This window comes from Rissa tridactyla, chromosome 4 (genome assembly GCF_028500815.1).
Source record: "Rissa tridactyla isolate bRisTri1 chromosome 4, bRisTri1.patW.cur.20221130, whole genome shotgun sequence".
NCBI lineage: Eukaryota > Metazoa > Chordata > Aves > Charadriiformes > Laridae > Rissa > Rissa tridactyla.
In genome coordinates this window covers 47,113,526-47,136,590 of record NC_071469.1, presented here as the reverse complement: position 1 = coordinate 47,136,590, position 23,065 = coordinate 47,113,526, and the positions used below count along the sequence as shown (strand labels likewise).

At 43.8% G+C, this 23,065-nt stretch overlaps 1 protein-coding gene across 15 annotated transcripts in view; it reads right to left on the bottom strand.

The window, feature by feature from the left end:
* Positions 1-20,920, bottom strand: part of MADD (MAP kinase activating death domain) — a 77,518-nt gene extending 56,598 nt beyond the window's left edge. For 14 of the 15 annotated variants that reach the window (XM_054199047.1, XM_054199043.1, XM_054199046.1 and 11 more), the window contains exons 1-4: positions 20,841-20,920; positions 6,500-6,692; positions 3,095-3,709; positions 87-390 (exon numbers count right to left, since the gene is read on the bottom strand). In XM_054199047.1, the coding sequence (XP_054055022.1) occupies positions 87-390; positions 3,095-3,709; positions 6,500-6,561 (981 nt within the window). In that variant the 5' untranslated portion in view covers positions 6,562-6,692; positions 20,841-20,920. Of the gene's footprint in view, positions 1-86; positions 391-3,094; positions 3,710-6,499; positions 6,693-6,773; positions 6,879-20,840 lie in introns of those variants that run through there. The other variant, XM_054199042.1, reaches the window with a different exon arrangement.
* Positions 20,921-23,065: the final 2,145 nt, after the last annotated feature.

Here is a 23,065-nt window from a genome sequence, read left to right as displayed (position 1 = left end):
GCTATTCTACACATCCAGCCTACCCTGGTTTCGAAGAGGGCAGAACTTCCTGCATACCTATCAAAGATCAGCTCTTCCCTTCTTACCTTGTGCTCCAGAAGGATGCAGGTCAGCACCTGCAGGCAAGCATCCACTCCCAGCAACTCCAAAGGCAGATGTAGTGGAAAATCCACCAAGGTGAAGCGGGATGGATCAGGAAGAGCAAAGGTCAAAGCTGGCTGCAACTCATGCGGTAAGACTTCCACATCCACTCGCTTCTGACCAGCAACAGGCATTGGTGAACGGAGCAGCCGGTATATCCAGGCCTCAATCTCACGCAAGTCATGGAGTAACGCACTAGACTTTTCTTCCACCAGGAGGGAGCCTGTGAAAATCCGCCACATCGTATCCCTGTAACAGGGAGAACAACAACGTTAATACTCCAAGAGCTTCACCTGACAGCCATTCCACAAGGCTCTTCCAGGGAAAGGGAAGATCCACTGAGAATTAAAAGATGCAGCTAACAAACATTTGGTCACATAGAGGAATGGGAGGTAGGGATTTAAGTGTACTGAAACAACCACGGTGGAGAAGCATAAATCTTTCTGTGATAGGAATCAACACAAGTATGTCACTTCCATCTAAGAGTGCATTTAAAGGGTTCAGTTAGGTCCAGATCTCTGAAGATCTCTCATTGCCTCGGTGCTTGAAATTCAGCATGCACATAGGATACTCTCGTATCTCATCCAGAATTGCAACAGACTGATTGATCGTAGGATTTTGCTTCCAGCAGTCCTACAAACCTTTGCAAGAATAGGAACTAAATCTGGGATAATAAAAATATGCCACATCAAGATCTCCCAGATGTTTTGGCATGATAAAATACTCTTTTTCATCCTATCCTAAATCGCATTGCATCATTCTCAAGGGCTGAATAACCCATGGCAGAAGTGGCTGCATTGCAGCTGCGAATATAGATTTCTGAAAGCCGTCTAGAAAGCATTTAGGTAACTTAGTAAAATAAGCAGCAATTTTTCCATGCCCTAAGATCACGGACAGGCTGGACTAAACACATGTACAGCATTGCTCAGGGCCTTCAGAGCTTCAAAACTTGAAACTGGGTCTGACAAGGGAAGCAAAGCGGCTCGTCCTCTTCAGCCCTTAATGTTGTAGCACAGTGAAAACTGCAAACCTGCTGTAGCCATTCTGCAAAAAAACTTCAGCCTGATAAATATCTTCAGTTACTGTAATAGATCCCTTAGAATGGTATGGGTTCAAATTAGAAGTTCTACCTTACAGTTCACAACTTAAAAAAAAAAAACAAAACACACCACACCAAAAACAGAAAAGAAGAATAAAAAAGATGAAGACACTGGAGGCTTCAGAAAGGAAGAAAAATTAGAGAAATTTGGAGGGGTCAAAAGAAGGGCAATTTGAGATTATGCTGAGGAAGTGATACACCTCTGAGGAACTGTGATGCTTCTCATCCCCCACTCTTCCTTCAGCCGCTTGTAATGCGCAGGACATTAGGTTCTTAATAGGCACGCTCAACGTTCTGAAAGCTACAAGAATTCACTTTTCGGCTTTATTCTGCCACCACTTCAAAATTATTCTACTTTTCCAGGTCATGGTTTGCAAACCACATGGTAATTCAAACCTGCTGCTTTACTTTTCCCAGAGATGTATGTTCAGTATTCCTTCTCTTGCCCTCCTCATCTGTCACTCAGCTCTTCTCTTCAAGAATTATGTCCAACAAGAGCAAATTTTTCAAATACCACATGCCATTCAAACACTTGAATACTTTTATCACACCTTTCAAAAATCAGATGAGCTCATAGAGCTGAGAAAAATCATGAAATCTAGTGTTTTTCTTCCACAGTAACTATCAGACTGAACCAAATGACAAAATAAGTTCTGTTAATACATGCTTTCATTAAAAAAAAAAAATTTAAAAAAAAAAGTTTAGTTCTGACAGAATAATTTTTTCCCCAACAGTCAGTGGATTCAGGTGATAAATCCATTAACGCAGGAGCCAGTCATAAGCCCAGGACACTCTCCTAGAACTATTTCAAGGGCAGTAACCCAGTAAGTAGGCTACTGCTCTGCGAATGGGACAGATTTTCCCTTTCATGCAAAAAGTCAAGAGCTTATGAAGATGAAAATGACAGATATCCTGTCATTTTTTGGTTTTGACAAGTTCAATTTAGAGTGTACCAAGCTACTTAACTCACATTATGAGCTATCTCACAGCCCCATCCCTCTTACTATTGAGATAATCCCCTCCTCTAGAGATTCATTTTATATTTTGTCTTTTTAGTTAGATTAGAAAGGAAAATATCATCGTGGAATGCAGGTATCAGGCAGAATAGCACAGATATACATCCATGACTGATACACATAAAGACATTGTTCCTTCCGTACCCTACAGTGCAACAGCTTTCGTTGCATACCCAACATTAGAATAGCAGATATGTAAAATTACTACATTACATTAAAAATACACCAAGTTCCTGTTACTTTGCTGTTACCAACCCCCATTCCCATAAGCTTCCTAGACAAATCCTTTGTTTTCTACCTCTCCTCCCGCTCCCCTTCAAATATTGTACTTTGATCTCTTTCAGCCGTTCCTGCTTCTCTACTCTTTTCTCTCCCAAGCTGAAGTTCAATTGTTTCATAAGCTCATTAAGCACACTTTCACAATTTCCTTCTTGCCCCAAGTGGAAATTCTCTCTGTTATTTCTTGGCTGTTTCTAATTTGCCAGAGAATCAGTCCTGACGTATGCTGCCACCGAGCTTTTATGCCACAGCAACAATAACAGCATCAGTGCTCAGCTTCAGAAAAGATCACGCTCAGTCGGTTGATAGCAGGATAGCGCCTCCTCAGGCATATCAAAAATGAAAATCATACCAGGTTACAGAATCAGACAGTTTTAAAGAAATCATTACCAAAATTTCCTTTTCCTACTGTGATCCTGGGTTAAAACAGCAAAAAGGTCAACCGTCGGTGTTTGGCTGCTTCTGCAACCACACCTGTAGCCACAATTTGCCATGCAGACAATTGCAGCCCTGGACACAACAGTGGGAGGAAAAAGTTCTTTCTTCCCCCTCAACATACCTCTGCACCCCTCGAGGAATCCCCAGCTTCTTGCCCAACAATCTCTCACTACAGCAGTCCACAAGTCTCTTGAGGGTGTACAGACATTCACGGAAGGTGGAAAAGAAGGGATAATGACTAAGGATGCACAGAGAAGTCAGGGTGCTGTTCCGAGAGCGATGGCTGCCTTTGGCCACACGCTTACTGCGCGGCGATCGATTCACATCTGGGGTAGACTCTGTACTTGGAGCCTGCAGTGAGGAACCACTCTCTGAGCTCTCAGTGCCCACTTCCTCCTGGGGTGCAGCTGCATCCCCTGATTTGGGGATTTTCTGTCCCTCCCGAGCTCGATGCCCTCCTGTGCCTTCTCCCTTCTCCTTGGGTACTCGCTTCTGGAAGGAGCGGTAGAAGTTGACACAGATTCCATAGCGAATGACACCTGTATCCTTGTCTGTGAGCGTGAAGACAAAAGAAGTGTCATCACGGAAGCTCATACGTTTTTGCCGCACGCTCAGGCATCCTTCCGGCTGGCAGAAGAATACAACATCAGGTGGTAGAGGAAAGTCCACATGGTCTTCTAAAGGGTAACGTCGAAGCAGTTCAGGAGTCTGAGCAACGCTATCGCTACTTGGCTGCCTACAAAAAAAGCAAACAAAAAAACGATACATAGTTAACTAATGCCAATAAAAATCTTTTGTGTCTCCCTACTAACATGCCAGGAGCCTGTGGACTCAGCTTCATCTTTCGTTCTTCTCTCCCCTAGGATCCAGGGAAAGTGCAGCTTCTCGGTCACTAGCCACAATGCCCAATCACTAGCACAAGGACACGGTTGCAGAAAGGATAAACAAAAAAGTCTATACCATCATTATCAAGGCCCAACAAGGAGCCTGTTCAAATTTGACCAAGAAAAAGACTTTCAAGAGTATGTTGTTCCCAGGAGAACATTGTATTGTCATGTTTCCATAGCTTTGATTTCCAAAATGAATTTAACCGCACAGGTCTCTGGGCAACGCTTGGGTAGGAAATACACTGTCCCTCCCCAAATATACAGTCAGATGAAAACCCCCTGGATTTCAGCAATTTATGAACAAGATGAAAAATTAAATGGGAAAATCCAGTATCAATTCCTAACTGGGAAGAACAAGATTTTACTAGGGAAGAATGCAGATAAATGGTGGAGTGATACGGATCTCATCCTGTAAAATTTTCATGAAAAAGTTCTAGCAACCATAGATATATATTTCTGTGTTTGATTTTCAAGCTGTATTTGAAGCATAAGTTACTATAAAAGCTGGGTCGTAATATGCAAACCCGTTTAATGCTGTGGCTCACCAACCTTTGTACCACAAATCACTAATGGAACACTAAGACAAAACAGCAATACTGTTTATTCCTAATCTTCCATCAGAAGAACAGATTCTTTCAAGGTATTAACTATTTTCCTACCACTAGCTTTCCATGAAAGTTACCAAATAACCGCCAGAGGAATAATATGAGATCCACATAGCAAAGGAAGAAAAAAATGTCCACAGAACAAGGTTTAACCCCCTTCCTATAAAGTCTGATCTCTCACCATTTTCTACAGTAATCAGTATTTACTATCACGTTTACTAAACGTAATGTAGAAGATCTGGCTCCACTATAACTCTCCTATGCCATCTCATACAAGACATTTTCTCACCTTGATACTTTGGATTTGCCCATTTCCAAATACAAAGGACATTAGCTTTTCTCTTACCTGAGACGTGAGAAAACCCAAACAAGTAGTAATAAAATGCCTTTAATTTACAAAAGAAAATCACTAGTCTAAATAGCTCTGCTGACTAATTCACCCAAACTAATACTTTAATAAAGAAAAAGTAAAAATGCTATAGAAATAAGGTATAAACTAGTAACAAAATTTATACTGCCCTGTACAGTTAAGTACCAAAATACTGCATGAAAAGAAAAAATAAACCCTAAAAAGCTTTTATATATTACTGGACACAACTAATGCATCACCTGCTGAAGAAGAAATGTCAAACAATGCTGGTACTGTTTAGAGAGTCTACTTGGCAGTAAATGGTTACAAAAATTTCATCAACAAAGTACCAGTGAATATATCATCAGTTCATGCCTTTGCAGTAACATTAGCTACAAAGACAGAGTCTTCTCAGACATTTAGAAAATTTGCATCTAATAAAAGGGAGTACTTCTGAAAGGCAATGCTATTTGTGCACTGTGGATAAGAAGATGTAATGGTAAAGGCCACATGGAGCTCCTAAGGACTTTGCAGTAGAAGCTACTTCAGTCAGCTCCATCTCTTATCACAGGCATTTGCTGAAGTGCCTAACGAGACAACAGACCCCTGAGCATTAGCAATCTAACTACTGCTGCCCAGCAAAAAGCAACAGAACCGCAGGAGTCCAGAAGTGATGCTAGCAAATTTTTAAGTGAGGACATCAGACGCTATAAGCGTCACTGGAGGAGGCAGCGAACGTTTTTCCCTCCTCCTTTTCCTAGCTGGTGACACACATATGGAAAATTTGGTTATTTTTCTACACACAATAAGAAGTAATTAAACTATCAAATTATTCTGTCCATAAAATACAATAATAAAAATAATTGTTACTTTGGATTATGTCATTTCCTCCACTCAGCCTATTTAAGTATCGCACTCAAAGCATTCTGAAAAGAAAGTGAGAGGTAAAGCAACATGCAGTGATGGACATAAATCACTGATATTTAGAAATGAAAGTAACATAGACTTTGGAATACACCCATTAAATAGACTGGCAGAAAGTTACTGCATAAACTTTGAATAAAGAAAAATAACACTTACTAAGCACCTGTGTATTTGACAAACAGCACACATAACAACCCCACGTTTCGTATACATCTTAAGTAAAAAAGCGTAACATTTTATCTAGTGATAGTTAATAAGACTTTAAAAAAAGAAAGCATTCATGTCACTCCTACGAGGATAAATGAGTATCAGAGGGAGAAACAGCCAAGTAAGGCAAGTTCCAGATTATTTTTTTTTAAACTGCCTACACTTCAAAAGCTAGAAAAGTAACCCCAAACCAGTATTTTACTAGCATGTGGTTTTCAGTATTTTCAATTTGTGAATCCTTCTATCCTGGTATCAGTAGAAGCAAAGAAGTTCAGACCCATAGACTACCACAGAGTCATACACTGGCTATTCTTAGCCACCCTTTGCAGACCCTTGAAAAGGAGTCTAAAGACCACAACTTAAAAACCTTTGGCCACGCTACTATCTTTCAAAAAGTGCCCTGGCCCAAGCAGATGTTCCCATTATGGAATCATTCCGCACATGTTCCAGACAGCACTTCAACACCAAGCAAGGCTTCATCAATGGGTACACCAGGCTATTTGGCCCCACTGTACTGCCCAAGCGAAAGCAGAACTGAGACTCTTTTACATTACCTGGCTCCAATGATCACAAGGTAGTCGAGTAACCGAGGGCAGATTTTCTTTTTCTGCACCATTGTCCTTGACACTCCTCCCTATGTCATCTCACTGAATTTCTGTTCATCGATCCAGTAGTCAGTTATCCAGTCAGCCGTGATCAACTGCCTTGGGGAACAGAATCTGCTTGGAGCTGTCTGGCAAGTCCAACCTACAATCAAGAAAAGCAAGAGTGTCAAATGCACAATCAGGAATACCAAACATATATAAGCAACTGCATGAACTTAATTACGTTTCAAAAAAGCCTCAGTGTTCTGTGCAGTCATGGCCATCCACAAATCTCTCTCTTCAAAAGTATAAAACCATAACCACATGTCCACAAAAATATAGAGATCTGAAAAACATACAAAAAAGTACAAGAGGATCTCAAGAAAGATCACAGACAAAGAAGCGTATCACTGGCAGAGACCTATTCATGAAACAGTTTGAGGCAAAAATATTGTTTAGGCAAATCCCTGGGATTCCTACAGTGGCTGGGAAAGCAGCCTTAATTGGCAATTCCGTACAGTTAAACACAACTGAAGAAAAGAACGCAACCTGAACTTTAGCTGTCTGATAAACTGAATAACTAAGGAAGGGGTAATATTAAAAGAAGTCCAACTAGATACAATGCACCTCACCCTCTCAAACCTGGACGTGGCCTAGAGCAAGAATGATCTCCACAGCCCCAAACGACTGTGACCTCTTTTTCTGTGAAGATATAGAGCTGCACACTGCAGTCGGCAATACCAAAAGTTTTTCTTGGAAGTCATAGTGTTTCTTTCACTGACTTTATTCAATTTCATTTCTTTTGCGTATCTTCACCATTTACTCTTGATACCCATGCCTCCTACTACTGCTACTTTCTCTGCTCATTTTATAACAGAAAAATCCTTTTGGCACAATTGGTATTTTACTGCAGCATTACTAATTGTCAATAACTATGCTTAACAGACATCCACAATTCAGTAAGCACTGTAAAATTGTTCTTTCCAATCCCATCACTCACACTTCATTGAATTCATGAGAGAAAAAAAAATAAATCTTAAAAAGTAATCAAGTTCCATATTACAATGTTCCCTACCTACATTTGAAAGCAATCCGAAAACAGAAATTTTCTGAAACAGAAAGTTCTCTAAAACTCTAAAATCAGAGATGTTCAAACCGCACTACAAGTTTACTGAGCATCCCAATGAAAGCATTAATAACATTATTTTATATTTAAAAATTTGAACTGATTGCCTTTTGGGGCATATTCAGAGTAAAGTTTCTATTTCAGTTCATGTTTACCTCCCAAGGCTACCACAGACATAGAGTCATAGAATGGTTTAGGTTGGAAGGTACCTTTAAAGACCACCTAGTTCCAACCCCCCTGCCATGGGCAGGGACACCTCCCACTAGACCAGGCCACTCAAAGCCCCATCCAGCCTGGCCTTGAACACTTCCAGGGACGGGGCATCCACAACTTCTATGGGCAACCTGTTCCAGTGCCTCACCAGCCTCACAGTAAAGAATTTCTTCCTAATATTCCTTCTTCTAAGTCTACCCTCTTTCAGTTTAAAACCGTTACCCCATGTCCTGTCACTACGATCCCTGATAAAGAGTCCCTCCCCATCTTTCCATCTTCCCTATATGCCCCCTTTAAGTACTGGAAGTTCACTATAAGGTCTCCCTGGAGCCTTCTCTTCTGAACAACCCCAACTCTCTCAGCCTGTCTTCATAGGAGAGGTGCTCCAGCCCTCTGACCATCATCAGAGAATTATTATTACTGTACTAAAATCTTTCAGTTCTGCAGCATAAAGTTTAGATTTTATTTGCATAAAAGTATAAAAGATTTACTAACAACCTCTAAATGTCAGCAAAAATTAGGTAGTTGTCTTGATGTTTCGCTCATTACTTCACAACCAAAAGTTACTTAAAGACACTGTAACTGTCAGCATCTGACAAACACATTCAAAGTCTTGCAACCTGTTTTTTTCCCAGACCTTCACTTTCCAGGTACAGAGTCAAGGAATTTTATTCATTATCCCTCCAAATACCAGTAAGAACACACACACACAAAACGTATGCATATGATTTATTAAAAAAGGAAAATCATACCAGTCAGTGAGTATTAATTATTGAATAATAAACTGAAAGAAACCTTAACTCTCTCTCACAGACACACACAAAACCCACACATTTTGTAAGACTTCATGGCATATTTTATTAGATTCTCAATTACAGTTGCTGTAGGTTCCTAAGTGACAGCACTATGAATTACCTTCTCTCAGCAGCAATACTTTTATAAATTATCTCCTCTGAACAACAACGAAAATACAGACACAGGAAGCAAAGCTCCTGTTTCTTCATTTTAACGATATCACTGAAAACATTGTAGAATCTGTCCTGCAACAGCTTTTGATCCAACATATTCTGCAAATATCTTGGTGTAGATAAACTTGAGAGGAACAAGATGAAATTGGGATGATCAAGTGGATCTTTTTGCCTTCAGTGTGAAGAACTACTTTATCTCTATTCTTTCCAAATAGCTTTACCCAGAATTTTTAAGGAACAGAGATATGGGCATAGGGATAAGTTACCATGAGGTAACCTAGAAGCATGACTTTGAGGAACTTCTGCTACTCAGTGGTAACCAAATATATGTTCTTCCTCTGCAACAGAGGAGAAAGTAAACTGCATATATGATGGAGTAAAAACACATGGAATGACTACTGAGAGGCTACAGGACTACAACCTTAGCTTACCTTTCAGTAACTTGTCCATACCCTGTGGTTTTTCTTCTATTCTCTAGCCTGGAGAACATCTCTTATGACTGCAATTCATTATACATCCTTCCCACAGTTCTGCAAAGGAGCTAGCGAGGTATGCAATATGAAGACCCCCATCAAAACCGTAAAGTTTTCAAAAGAGTATCCAAGCAGACCAGTACAAGGAATATACGCAGGGCTTCCAATATCCCTGGAACGGCTGAAGATGCACCCCAGCGATGCCATGCATTAAAGTTTCTGTCAGCTTTTTCTTAAACAAGATGTGAGCACTTTCTGAGAAACACCCCTGATTTCTACTGCAACACAGGGAGACCAGACTGAAGCGGGTAATTCTGCAGGGGCTTCTAGAGTCTCCTTCACTTGGTTATTTATTCTTAGCAAGGCCATAGTTACAGTGAGATATAAGAGGGCAAAGGCTTTCTTTTGAAAGATGAAGCTTTGTTGGATTGGAGCAAGAGGTAGAAGAATTAGAACCAAGTTTAGGTTTTTTTGCCTTCCCCTATTCAATCACTTGCTTCTTCAGAGATCTGGTAACGCCTGATGACAGCAATTACAGAGCATTAGATCAGTATTTGCTGGAACTCACCTTCCTGCTCTTGGTTGGAATCAGACACCACAGTTGATGGTCTGTATAAACCCACACAAACAGCCACTACAGTCCTGCCTCCCTCTATCTGCCAAAAGCTTGCTTTCTAGCCAGTGTCATTCCCTCCTCTGTGCTGGTAGAAGTGCTTGTGCCAGTTACATGGTGAACCAGATTGTGGAACTGATACGGACTAAAACTAACACCCTCCCTTCTCCTCCCTTGCCACTTTTGTTTTTACTGGGTTATTTCTATGACTTGGTTCACCAAGTGGCCACACAAATGCTTGTGCAGGCACAAAGAAAAGGCAGGAGCAAGCAGCTAAGGGAATCTGAAATACAGATGACAGCTTCTCTACAGGCAATAAAGAGGTAAAGTAGTTTCTTTCTCAGAGATTTGCTATTATCCCTCCTCTATCTCCTACATTTTACAGACTAAATACATTAGAACAGAAAGAGATCAAACAACTGAGAGATACTTCTGTTTCTCCTCTTACACGTTGGCATTTGGACCTGAACTGAGAGATTATCTTGACTCTGAGATGGTACAGGTTTTGACATTGATGGCCTCTTATCTCTCTCAAGCTGCTTTAATTTAAGGTTGTTTTTCTGAAAAAGTCTTGTGCAGTGTGCTTTCTATTTGCAAACATCTTGGAACCAGCCTTTTGAAGGCTGAATCCTCAAGCAGTGCTTGAGAAGAAACTCCCTATAACTTCAACTCAAGAAAAAGAGAAAAATAAAGTAGTGAAGGATACCACAGAAGCATACTGCACAAACACACCATGTATCAGAGAACACTATAATTTAATAAGCATTCATATGGATGGTGAACAGGTTGGGGAGAACTAACACTACCCACGTACTGCAGCAGCTGTCAGCAATACTCACGAACTAGTAGAAACTGGCACAGTAGCCTAGATGCAAAGACAAAGGCCAGAGCCAGCACTAACCCACAGCCTACCAGTAACTCAAGATAAAAAAGTGTTCAAAACAACATTTCTATTACTGGCACTACTCTACACTTCAAAATTCCCCAAACACCCACATTTTAGGTTGTAGCACAACTTCTCAGAGGACAATCTGCATGGCATTTTGCAATTTAAAATCCTCCCAGAAATAAAAGTCTATATAAACACACACGCGCTCATGAAAAGCACCACACCACAGAATGGATATGGCAGTGTGAAAGAACTGCAGCAAACTTTTTATCACTTTAGAGCCATCTGTGTCAGACTGATACCCAGCATTAGCCCCGAGAAACAGGAATTGTGCAGGACCCCTGTCTCATTTACCCCTTGGAATCTTCAGTCTTTTTAAAAGCGTCTTTTCTTTCTAGACACAAAACTAGAGGAACAAAGTAATTTAGTCAAAGTACAACTTGAACACAACAAACTGTTAACCCAACTTAGCTCACTTACAGTTGTTTTCCTCACACAGAAGCTTCCAGCTTTGGTAGGCCAGCCTTACGCTCAACTGTATGATAGCCAGCAGGTATTTAAATCATTGCTTCAAAAAAACAATACAAAGACAGCAGGAGATTATTTTCCAACAGGCAGATGTTAAACCCTGCTTTCCTTGCAACTCTTCCATAGTTCAGGATGGTACCAGAATGAGGACCCTCCTCCCATTATCTCCAGGTTTTATCTTGTACAAGGACCATACTGCACAGTTCACCAGTGCATGGATACCTTTAGAATCTAAATCTGGGTCATACAATTCAATTTACTAAATGACCAAGTGAAGAGCATACAGGGGGACGTGAATTTCTAAGAGAAAAAAAGAGTAAGACGTGAAGGAGACAGCAAGAATTGTAGGACAGAAGCCACATGAATTCCGGTTCTCTGAAGTCCCACCTTGCAGAAGACCAGATTTCCCAGCCATGTCCAAAAGGAACTAAATTTTCAGTTCTAAAACGTCCTTGGAACATCTTGATTTTCTATTTATTCTCAGCCAAGACAGTCTGTACTCAGTTCAGATCTATAGCCACTATGACTGACCTTAGTGCATTGTTTACCGTGAACTCAAGATCCATACCAATCGGAGTAAACTGCAAGCTGAAAACAAATACAAATAGGGCCAGGAGTTTCAATGCCCAATTTTTGGTTGATTTATGTTTCCTTTTCTCACATTACGCACCTTGAGTGTACTGAACAGCTATCTGCTAAACTATGAGAAATAGGTGCAAGTACCTTAGGACCAGCCAGCCTCAGCTGTGTGGCCAGGAACCCCACTTAACTCACTGTAGAACTGGAATCAACACAGTTTGCAGTACACTGTGAACTATTCGTGGTAGCTTTGACCTGTCTTTAGACATTTTACTAATCTTTATGCAATCTTTACCACTGAAATTTCGGCTACTTCTGATTCTGTTTCAAGTGATTCCAGCCCTTATCTCTGGTATAGCACATACTGTTTTTCCTTTTACTAAGCCTTGGAAGAAGCAGAGAAGCAGTCGCCATTTCACATAAGCCATTTTACACTTTCTCTGCTTAACAGCTATATTAACATTAAACACCACTAGTAGTTTTATACTTAAAAATACGTAACATTCTAGGAAACCCATTATCCCTATTATCCAGACACTACAACGGTTCCACTAACACGGGAAACACAGGTGACAGCGCAGATGAGTTGAGAACACCCCCCCTTCCCCAGAACATTGAACAAGTTCTGAAGTGAGACCTGGATGGACTTGCTATACTGGTGCAGCTGCTTTGTGTGTTACCATCCACCTTGGCAAGGCAGCAGTGCATGCCAATGCTGTGACTCCTAAAAAGATACTAGCGCTTTGGCACAAAAAAAAAAAAAAAAAAAAAAAGGAGGCGGCATTTTCAAAGCATTGCAAGCATGCCTAAAACAGACAATGGCATATTTATCTAGTATAGTTAGTCTATAATATAGGCGTGGTTCTGCGAAATGCCTAGGGATAGTTCCAAGCGTAAGAATTTACCCAGTAGAGAACAGGACTGCAGGCAGATTCTAAAAGCATCCTCCCTGGAGCACACGCATCACTTGAGTCAGTAAGAGTTCCTTACAGATAAAACGGCAGATGGATCCCAACTGTTTCCACTTGCCATCTATCCATAAAGCTTGAGAGAAAGGATGGACTAAATTAGATTAAAGAAAAATTGAGACTACATTGTGAAAACAGTTTTTGGTAATATAAGAAGACATCCTTGGAAGACCTGCAGAAGAATGATAATAATTTAAAGATTTCTTCCTTTCTTACTACAGAATGATATTATACCTTTGCCTTCTGAAAACTGTACCAACAAAAATATCTTTAGCCTCCACATCCATTTTCCAGAGCAAAATGGAAGTAGCACGGACAGGGACGCCAACGAATAGACGGAACATGACCAGAATTAGTTCACAAACAGAAGTATCATGCCACACAGACAGGAACCTTTTTACAGCATCACAGAGTGAAGCTGGCCCAATTCAGGTTCTCAGTTGCTATAGGAACAGATTTTCCTGTCCTTGTCATATGCTGGCCCTTCAGCCTTGCCTCCTCTCTCACCCCGGCTTCAGCCAAATGCTCAGCTAAAGCAGCTTGCTGTACATGCATGGCCACGGCAGCCGCCACACATGCACTCATGCTGTGAAAACAGACCCACAGGTAATCTGATTCAGATCAATCTCCATAGCAACCCAATCTTTAGTCCCTAGATCTTAGCCCGTCGGGTCTATTTATAGAGCAGCTGCAGCGCTCCACCCCCACGGCTCCACCACCGAAGCTCCCCGCGCTGCCCACACTACAAACAAGCTTCACCCAGGCACAAGGACTGCCTGGAGCCAACAGAGCAGAAACCGACCCCTCCTGGCACCCGCGGGCCCTCGAGCGAGATGACAGCATAGCATCTGCAACACCTTCCAGCCAGCAAGGTTTTCCATATCTTTGAACACCGCAAATATCGGAAGTCGCTATTGCTGACGGAGTGCTGAGTACCAATGGCCCCTGACAAAATCTGCTTATCCAGGTAGACACAGGATGCTTCCACAGACATCCACAGCAGCTGCTCCTTCAGTCTTGCGCAAAAAGGAGGTGCGATGTGTGCCAACACAAACGTGCAACCCTACCAGGAACTTGCAGGCAGCAGCAAACGCAGAGGAGTGGTCGCAGCAGTACCTGCCCCACAGAAGCACAGCTGTTTTCAGTGTACCTGTTTCAAGTACCAGCAGGTACTTGAAAACCATGTGGCTGGGACATTCATCTAGTGATTGTTTAAAAAAAAAAAAAAAAAAAAATCAAGATCTTGAATGAGCCATGAGAGATAAGCATGTGAGAAAGAACGGTATGCGAATACCGTTATCCATTTACTTCTACTACACTCTTGGGGAAAACCATCAACAATAAACTAATGCAGAAGAAGCATACACTGTTACAGTACTCTACTCGCTAATAGGAAGGAGATGATAGATTTTAGCCTCAGCCCCAGTTCATTTCACACACTTCAATTTAGGTTAAAGGCCTTATTCTCCTCCCCTCCTTTACTGCCTGAAATACCTCTCTCATGATCCTCCCTGCTGCTCCTCATAGTGCAGGGCACGCAGAGTGACATCTTCTCACAGACCATAAATTCTGGCACAAAAACCCCCTGTCAACCCAGCCAGTTCTCCTGCTCTACACAGTTTGAATTTAAATTCATCTTTTATTTAAAAATAATCCACAGGTTTTTGCACGAGAGAACAGTAACACAGGAGCTCTGGCTCCCTGCCCTTCACTCTTTTCAAGTCTGTCTTTTTTTCCCCTCCTCGTGCAATGCCACCATCGCAAAATACAAGAGCCTTCTCATCTATTTCTACCTCATCAGCTATTCATTGATCCTCAAAACTCCAGCAGCAGCCGCTCATACATTCTGCAAGGGGAAAGAGAGGGGAAGGCAACCCAAAACCTACACAACACCCCCAAACTGAATCAGCCTCATCTTCTGCAAGCCCTATGGCAGCACATTATTTTCCAAACCAGAAGTCCTTTCAGCTCAAGTTTTGAGCTGAGAAACTGTCTCGCTGCTTTTGAGCGCAGCCTGGACCCCAGTACCCATGAGATATTTCCATTCCCAGCACCCCTGCCCAGTTCCCGTTTGAGAAGTAGGACACGGTTCCCATCACGCAGGCACCAGCAGGTTTTTTTTTCTTCCAAAAGCCAAACACTGCAAATGTACAGCCATAAAAAATTAACAAGAAAACAACAAAGCATGTGACATTTAAATTGAGAGAACTGCTGGATGCAGCTGCAACTGCTAAATTATTCAGAGCTCTCCCTTGCCACGGTGCCTCCCCCAGCCACGGTAAGCAGCTCCCAGCCAGCTCAGAGAAGAGGCATGTACAAGAGGACAGCAGGTAGAAAAGACACACCACAGGGAAACAGCGAGGAGCACGCAAACAACTAGTGGCTTCTCCTCTCACACAGGTTTCCAGCTATTCACCTGCTCGTTAACAGGTGACATCGCTCATGGCACCAAATACAGACACATTCAACTTTCTTTCCTGAAGACCGGCCGCACAGGGACAAATGACGGGCTCCCTGGGATCCCAACAATAAACTCCAGCCAAGGCAGAAAAGAGGGACACTCACAAGCAGTGTGGAAACACCGCTTGGGATAATAAGAACCAGAAGATAAAGAGAAGTATTTGAAATAATCCAGTTATTTGGCTGCTGTTAGCACCACCGAACTGGCACTCAAGAGTCTCACGTCTATTTTGCCTCATCTTAGAAACACTCAGCCTCTCTCCCCACGTGTGCCACCTGCCTGTTATTCCTTCCCTCTACATGCCTTCCCCTTCTCTTCAGCAACAATGTGGAAGACCAGAAATTCCTACTCCCAAACCGATCCTACTATTAATTTTGGTGATAAATCATAGTACCAGCTGGTCAAAACTGAAAGGAAAGCAAAGAGACAAGCCCGTTTTCTCTCTGCTAGAGCTCTGGGACGTGGGAAGCGCGTGTTTGGCAGATTCACCCACACGTAAACATTGGAGGAACAAGCTCAGAGCAAAGAAGGGATTGGAACCACCTCAAGCGGCTGTTAGGGCCAGGGAGTGACAGAACAAGGGGTCCCAAGAGTACCTTCTAGTCATCGGCAGCCACCATGGCAAAGGAGGGAGAGAAGACACACCACCTGCTGGATGTGGCTGAAGACTCATGAGAGAAAGAAGGGAGAAACAGGCGACCTAGAGGAAAGAGCAAACATACCCAGCTCGCAGCTCCAGCAGAGCACGGTGTAAGCGCTATCAAGCAGAAACAGACACAGACCTGACAGCAGAGCGGCTCAGTGCTCTCGGGTAAAGCAATTTTGGTGAATACCAGTTTCAATTCTTAACCTTCTTTATCAGAAAAAGCACTCCCCTCCTCCCACTATCTGATGCAGAGGCAGAACTCCCCATCTCCTGACACAAGGGCCTTTCCAGAGCAAGTACAATATACCCCATCAAGCAGAGATCCAGGAAAGCTGGTGTCAAAACTACGGGCGAGAAGACAACCAAATATCTGATACTGCCAGTGGGAAACTCAGTTAGAATGTAAAGGGAAGCAGGACACAACCATGACTCTGAACTCGCAGACATGACAAAGAAAAGGAACAGATTTAGAAAAAAGGCTGCTCTGCTCATAAGATAACACACAGTTCCTGGAGGTTATCAGATACATTACTGTCATCTGGGTATCTTTGTCCCCTGTGTAAAAAAAAAAACCAAGGTTAATTTCCTGATTCTCACAAATACCACTTAGAACAACTGTTAAGAAATTAGTTAAAAACAAAACCAAAAGGCGAGATCTGACAAACATTACGGGATACATCAGAGGCAATGTGATGACCAGCCCTTTTTTAAGGGACGTCGGTGCTGTGAAATACTGAATGCTGTGGAAGAAACAGGAAACCATGAAACTTAGTTCCTTGCTGCTACACGGATGCATTATTACTCACATTGACCTGGAAACACAACAGTGTCTCATTTAACTGCAATGCCTAGGAACACAGCATGAGAACTGCCTCAGGACAGCTTATGTAGGCATACGCAAACTGCACTTCTAAATCATTGCAAGGGTCCTGCTGGTAGCAGTGATTAAAAGTAAACACAAGCTCTCACAATTCAGTGGTTTCTGGACACCAAAAGGAACAGCCTCCCCATTTGGGAATTCTGTGATATAGAGATTTTTAGAGCTCCTGGCAGTATGTGGGTAATTTCTTCAGAGTTTTTCTGGGTTTGCGGTTTTCAGTTGGTTATTCTAGTTCCAAAAGACAAATCAGGAGCATGCTTCTCAATCATCAACAGTAATTTTCATGTGGTCATGACAGGTTTAAAGGCCTCCAGTGACAGAATCTAATCGCTCTAAAATTATTTTCTAGCACAGGCAACAGAGGAAAGACCAGCTGAATTATACAGGCTCAGTTACAGAGAGCGAACAGCAGGTCATCGCAACAGTTTTTCATAGGTCTTGAGGTGGAGAAGGAAAAGCAGCAAACCTTTCTGTCATCAAAAGAAATACCACAGTTATTCCACAGAGTAACAGATTATCCCACTAAAAAACGTTCCCTTCTAATTGATGCCTCATGTTGCTCATTTTTATTTCACTTCGTGTCTCGCTAGGTCACTGACGATGCTTTTCCTTCATGAAAATGTATACCTTGAGATAGACGGAGATCTTTTAAACTGGGGAAGTGACATTAATCTTGCATATCAAGCTCTTTCATTCTTGTTTCTAAATCCTTTCCTCATTGCTGTAAATCCCCAATCAGTAGCTACATTCTGTATTTTCTACTAGTGTGTTGAATAACTACGTCAAAGCCCTTTTGCTAAGGGGCTGCCCAGAAATTTAATGCAGTATATCTGAAATGCAGGCACAACAGGGCCAAAGGACATTTGCAGGAATTAATCTGGGTTGTAACGTATGCATTGCCTGTCTCCGATTCCTTCCTAATGGAAAGTAAGTGAAACATTCAACTCCGTACTTGGTTTTACCAAAAAAGTATCTATTTCCATCTTGTGAGCGTGATGGCACTACCCACCTAGTTAAAAAACTACAATCTGAAATGACAGCCAAGTCCCTAAATTTTACATCATTTGTTATCCACTGTCACGCACTAAATCTCTAACTGTACTTTTTCCCCAAGGAAGAAAGTAATTCCTCTAAGAAACATTATCTGGGGAGAAGTATCAGAGAAAATCCACTAACTCAAGCGCTGTAAATTAAAAACTGTGAAAAGATTTACTCTCTTAGAAATCAGCACTATTTGTGACTTGCTAATTTAATACCAGAAATTTTCATAAATATTTTTTTCAACTGCCTCATTGCAAAAGATATTAAATAGATCAGATTGAACATCTTTGCAGAGATATGTCTAGTATATCCTGTCTACACATAATTTGAATATTTGATATGGCTTGAGGTGAGAGAGCGAAAAAAAGCTATAAATGACGAGCCTCTATGCCCCTCACCCTAAGCCAGATAAAATCAAAGACAATGTTAATTTCATTTAGGAAGATGGTTTGAACAAGCGTTTTAGTAAGACTTGAGATGCAGTGCTCCCTCTACCACTTCTACTGAACCATCAATCCTGAGACTCTAAAAACTCAAAATCTACTTTGGCTAGGTGGGCTTTCTGTTAGAAATCCTTGAAACTTTTATTTCTCTGTCTCCAAAATCCTCTGAAACAGACTTAAGTTGGGTACCCTGCCTGCTTTCAAAAGAATTACAGAATGGCATGAAGGCTGAAGAAGAGGTTTGCCCTCTAGAACATTTACTTTATGTTTTTCCATGAAAACTTTAAACTAGAAGACCTATTTTTTGACAGTTGCTACATGGCCTTTGGTTCACCACCATTCATGGCTTTGGCATATAACACATACAACATCAAAATATATCTTGGCCATATTACACATTGTGTACGGAAAACATTCTTTCAGTGTGGACATTATTTTCCTTTTTGCCCACACAGTAAAGCTAGAACTGTTTAAAAATTAGTAACGGTGTGGAAACTAATGCAAGAGGACTCTGAAGCTTACAGCTTGAAAACTGTTAATTTGGTAAAAACACAAAAGTCCAGACTTGCAATACAACGGCAGCACCACTGGATAGGCACGTATGAGATCTTTTAGTGCAGACAACGCTGTATTAGTTTTCCAAACAAAAGCGTTCTAGAGACCTGATGATGATTTTCCATTTTATTAAACATGTAGTAAGATGCTTAATGAGTGTATAATTGATTCTAGGGTATATTAAATTGGGTCCAAGAGCTATGCATTTTCTAATGATACAACAGTAAAGCAAAAGAACAATTTTAGACCTTGAATGCTTGATCAGTTCAGTATTATATAACCTGCTATGAGAGGATGGCCAGATTAGATCCTGCAAAAACTGCATTTTAGCTATGTGATATGTCCGAGGTGCTCTCTGATGTGTCAGGATTGCAGATTTTTCACTAGTGCTGAAAACAGCAAGTACTCCTTGTGCCCATCCAAAACAGCTCCCAAGATTCAAGCAGCATAAAGTCCAAAAACGGAGACACTTCCCAAATAACCTATATTTGGATGTCTTTGGTTTGGTTATGTGACCCTCAGGACACCACAATGCATCCTCCCTTCCCTTGCTTCTGTCTACCAGCAACGTCCTTTTTGCACATAAGTGACGCTGCAAAGAGCACAGCAAGGACACTTGAGAGCATGCCATCAGAAATGCTGACCCAGGGTTGCACTGAATGTAGAGAAAATGGCTGGCTTGCCCAGAGAAAGCACAACGTATTGCCAGACTCACAGTTCTACCCCATCACCATGCGGCTGCGAATTTATAATGTATGTTATTTCATGCGTGTCTGAAAACAGTGCGGTGGGAAAAAAAAGGGAGAGAAGAAAGCCAGACAACAAATCAGTTTCCTCCAAGGCTTATCATTTCTCTAAGCGCTTCTTTATCGCTACTCCACACAAACAGTAACGCAGACCCGGCTTTCTTCCCCTCCTCCGCCTGAAAATAAAAGTGAGCAACACAGCAAGGTGGTGACACCCATTTCTAAGGGGAAAACGATCGTGATGTATAGGTTACTTCATAAGAAATTGCCTAGCGCAAAGTGGATTTCCTATTCTATTATCTCGGGGAGTAACGCGATCTGCTGTTTACAAACCAGGGAGTAAAACCACCTTCCCAGCCACGTTACTGCAGCAGCCCCTCCACACACCTACCCTCTTTCCAAGGGGATCGCTCGGTCCTGCGTCTCCCTTCACCTGCCCGAACTGTCCCGCCCGCTTCCTCCCGGCAGGGAGCGAGGAAATCCCGCCGGGAGGCGCGGGCGCGGCCCTGCCCGCCGGGCGCCCCGCTTCTGCCGGGGGCGGGGGGGCAGACGCCGGGCCCCGCGCCCTCACACCCGCCGCCCGGCCGAGCCCCCTCCCCGGCCGGCCGCGCCGCCATTTCCACGCCCCGCGCTGCCCTGCTCCGCTGGGAACCCGCAAGCGACACCCCCACCCCGGCCCCGGGGCTGCTGCCCGTTCCCGCCAGGGGACCGCTCCGCCACCGGCCGGCTGCCGGCAGAGCCCCGCGGCGACAGTCCGAGGGGGCCGCGCCTCCGAGCGGGCCACCGAGGCGAGCGGCCCCGCGCACCCCCGGAGGTCAGAGCCCCGGGAGGATGGAGCGGCTCTCGGCTGGCCCCGCTCCTCGGCGCGGCGAGCCACCCCCTCTGCCCCCTCCTGCAGTGACCTTGCGGAAGGGCTCGCCGTACCCGAGCATCACCGGCCGGGCGGCTGCGGCAGAGCCGGAGGCGGGCGGGGGTGTGAGGGGGGCCCCACCGCCAGCTGCTCGGCTGCAGATCGCCTCAGGCAGCGCCAGCCGGGCTCCGCGCTCCCCTGCCCGACCCACGCGTAGCGGCGCCGGGGCAAGCTTCCCGGCTTGTGATATGCCCACGCACACGCACCCCGCCGCCTAAGCGCGGCCGGCACCGGCACCCGCTCCTGCGCCCGGCCGGGCCGCCCCCTCTCACCTGCCCCGCCGCCCGGCCGCTCTGCGCCGCCCGGCCAGTTCCGCATCGACCGCCAGGAGCGGAACGCGCCACCGCCGCCCGGCGGGGGAGGGAGGGAGAGGGAGGGAGGAGCGGAGCGGAGCGAACCACTCGCACGGAGGGCGGGGGGGAAGCCGCCTCGCCAGCCGCCCGCCCCGCCGCCCCAACGGGGCCGGGTCTGAGGGGCAAGGCGGGCCGCATCGCGGAGCCCCGGCCTCCCCCCCGCCGCCCCGGGGCTCTCACAGGCGGCGGGACGGCGAGGGGCAGCCGGCAGGCCGAAGGCCCGACGGCAGGAGGGGAAAAAGCTGCGCGGGCAGAGCTCTGCAGCCCAGGCCGGGTGGAGGTAACCTCGAGTGTATGATTCCACCGTTTCTGTGGTTGGAATCGCCATCCCTGGAGGTATTTAGAAGACGGTAGACGTGGTGCTTGGGGACATGGTTTAGTGGTGGTTTGAGCAGTGTGAGGTTAATGGTTGGACTCGACCGTAAAGGGCCCTTCCAAGCTAGAGGATTCTACGAAGTGTCAAATTTCTGCTTTCAGACCTCCTCCTGGAAGCAGAAGGTGAAGCCTCACAGCAAAGCCCAGCTCCAGGCAAGCAAGAGCCACACGGATGAGGAAGCGCCACCATACAACAAGGAGATACAGTGCTGCGTACCTGCTGATTCGCTACTGTCTTCATAACATTACAAGAGAATTTTGTTATTAAAAGCTTGAGATACAGCTCTTTAAATTCCTTCCAAGTTCATATAAGCCAGCACACTGCGCAAGAAAATCCATTTATTAACAAAACCAAAATTACTAAAATAAACCCAAAATGCAACCAAAGCTACCAGAAGTATCACAATGGATTTAAGAAAAAAAGAAAAAAAAAAAGAAAAAAAGGTGTAAAATGGTGAAATACTTGATTTGATATTGCACATCTGTACTCTGCCCATCATAGAAATACAGCCGTCTTCTTTTCCTCCTTCTGTTCATGAGCAAACACAGCAGTTGTATAAGGGTAGAGCCAACAGGGAACGCCTCCTGAGATTGTAGTTGAAGCACTCCATGATTTCTCCAGTGGCCAAGTTAGCCAAAATTAATTTGAAACTGATAGGATTCAGAGGCTGAGAGTGGCAGGGCTGAGTCTCAAGCTTAGGTAGCATTTTGTAAATATAAAAGTACAAATGGCCACCGACACCAAGGAAGGTTCTTCCCCACACCTGCTTACTTGAGCTCTCTGGGGTAAGCTAGAAAGCTGCTATAAAATGAGAAAGTAATTCTGTACTGATTTGCACTTTAAAAAAAAAAATCTATAAATGAGAACATGAACATGTAAACAAGCTTATATTTGATTACGTGATAATGAAAAGAGATGGAGCCAAGGAAAAGCACCGTTTTCCCCAGTGTCATCAACAGCAACTTTATGGTTTGCACCTTGAAAATCCCTCAAATTTCCACAGAGTTTTTTCTCTTCAAATTAACAAGATGCAGCTCAAAAGGAAGCTGCAGCTTCATTGCTGCTGCCTCTTCGGACTGTTGACAACCTCATTCTTTAGCAAATCCTTGGAGTAGGGCCCAGCCGCTCTCTAATCCACCCAGGGCTGGCTTGAGCTCTCAAGCTCTGCTCATTGCTCCCCTCACACCCCGCTGCAGTCTCCTAAAAGCCTATTCCTTCTTCCTTTGGTTTAGTAGTTTACAATTTAAATTTTATCCTCTAAAGTAATGTAGAGGCTGCAGCAGAATAGCCTGTGGCATGTAATTGACAATGGCTTTCCTTTCCCATTGCGCCAGGGGATCGTCAAGTGCTTCGGAAGCAGCTAACGGTGGGCAGCTCTCTGCACCCCCCGCTCTACCGGTTCCCTTGGAGGTACCATGTATGGACAGCTGTTCCTCTTGCTTCTCCTGTGCTGATCATTTCTGATTTATTCGCACCACGTATCCGCTAGGATCCCGTTGACATCCACTCGACAGCCAGGGGCATACCGGACTCCTATTTTGATTTTGAGGAGCCACAATAGGTAGAAAATGGAGTACAGCACATGGAGTAAGAGGGTTAAATTCTGCATGTAGCTGTACAAATCAAGATGAGGTATGTATGCATAATTCGTGGTCTTCATGGCATGCACTTAATCCACCTCTTTGCCAGCTCTGGCACACAGCAAGATGCGTAGCAAGCTACAATCTCATACTAGAGGCCAAAAGACACTGCACCTAGGGTTGCACTT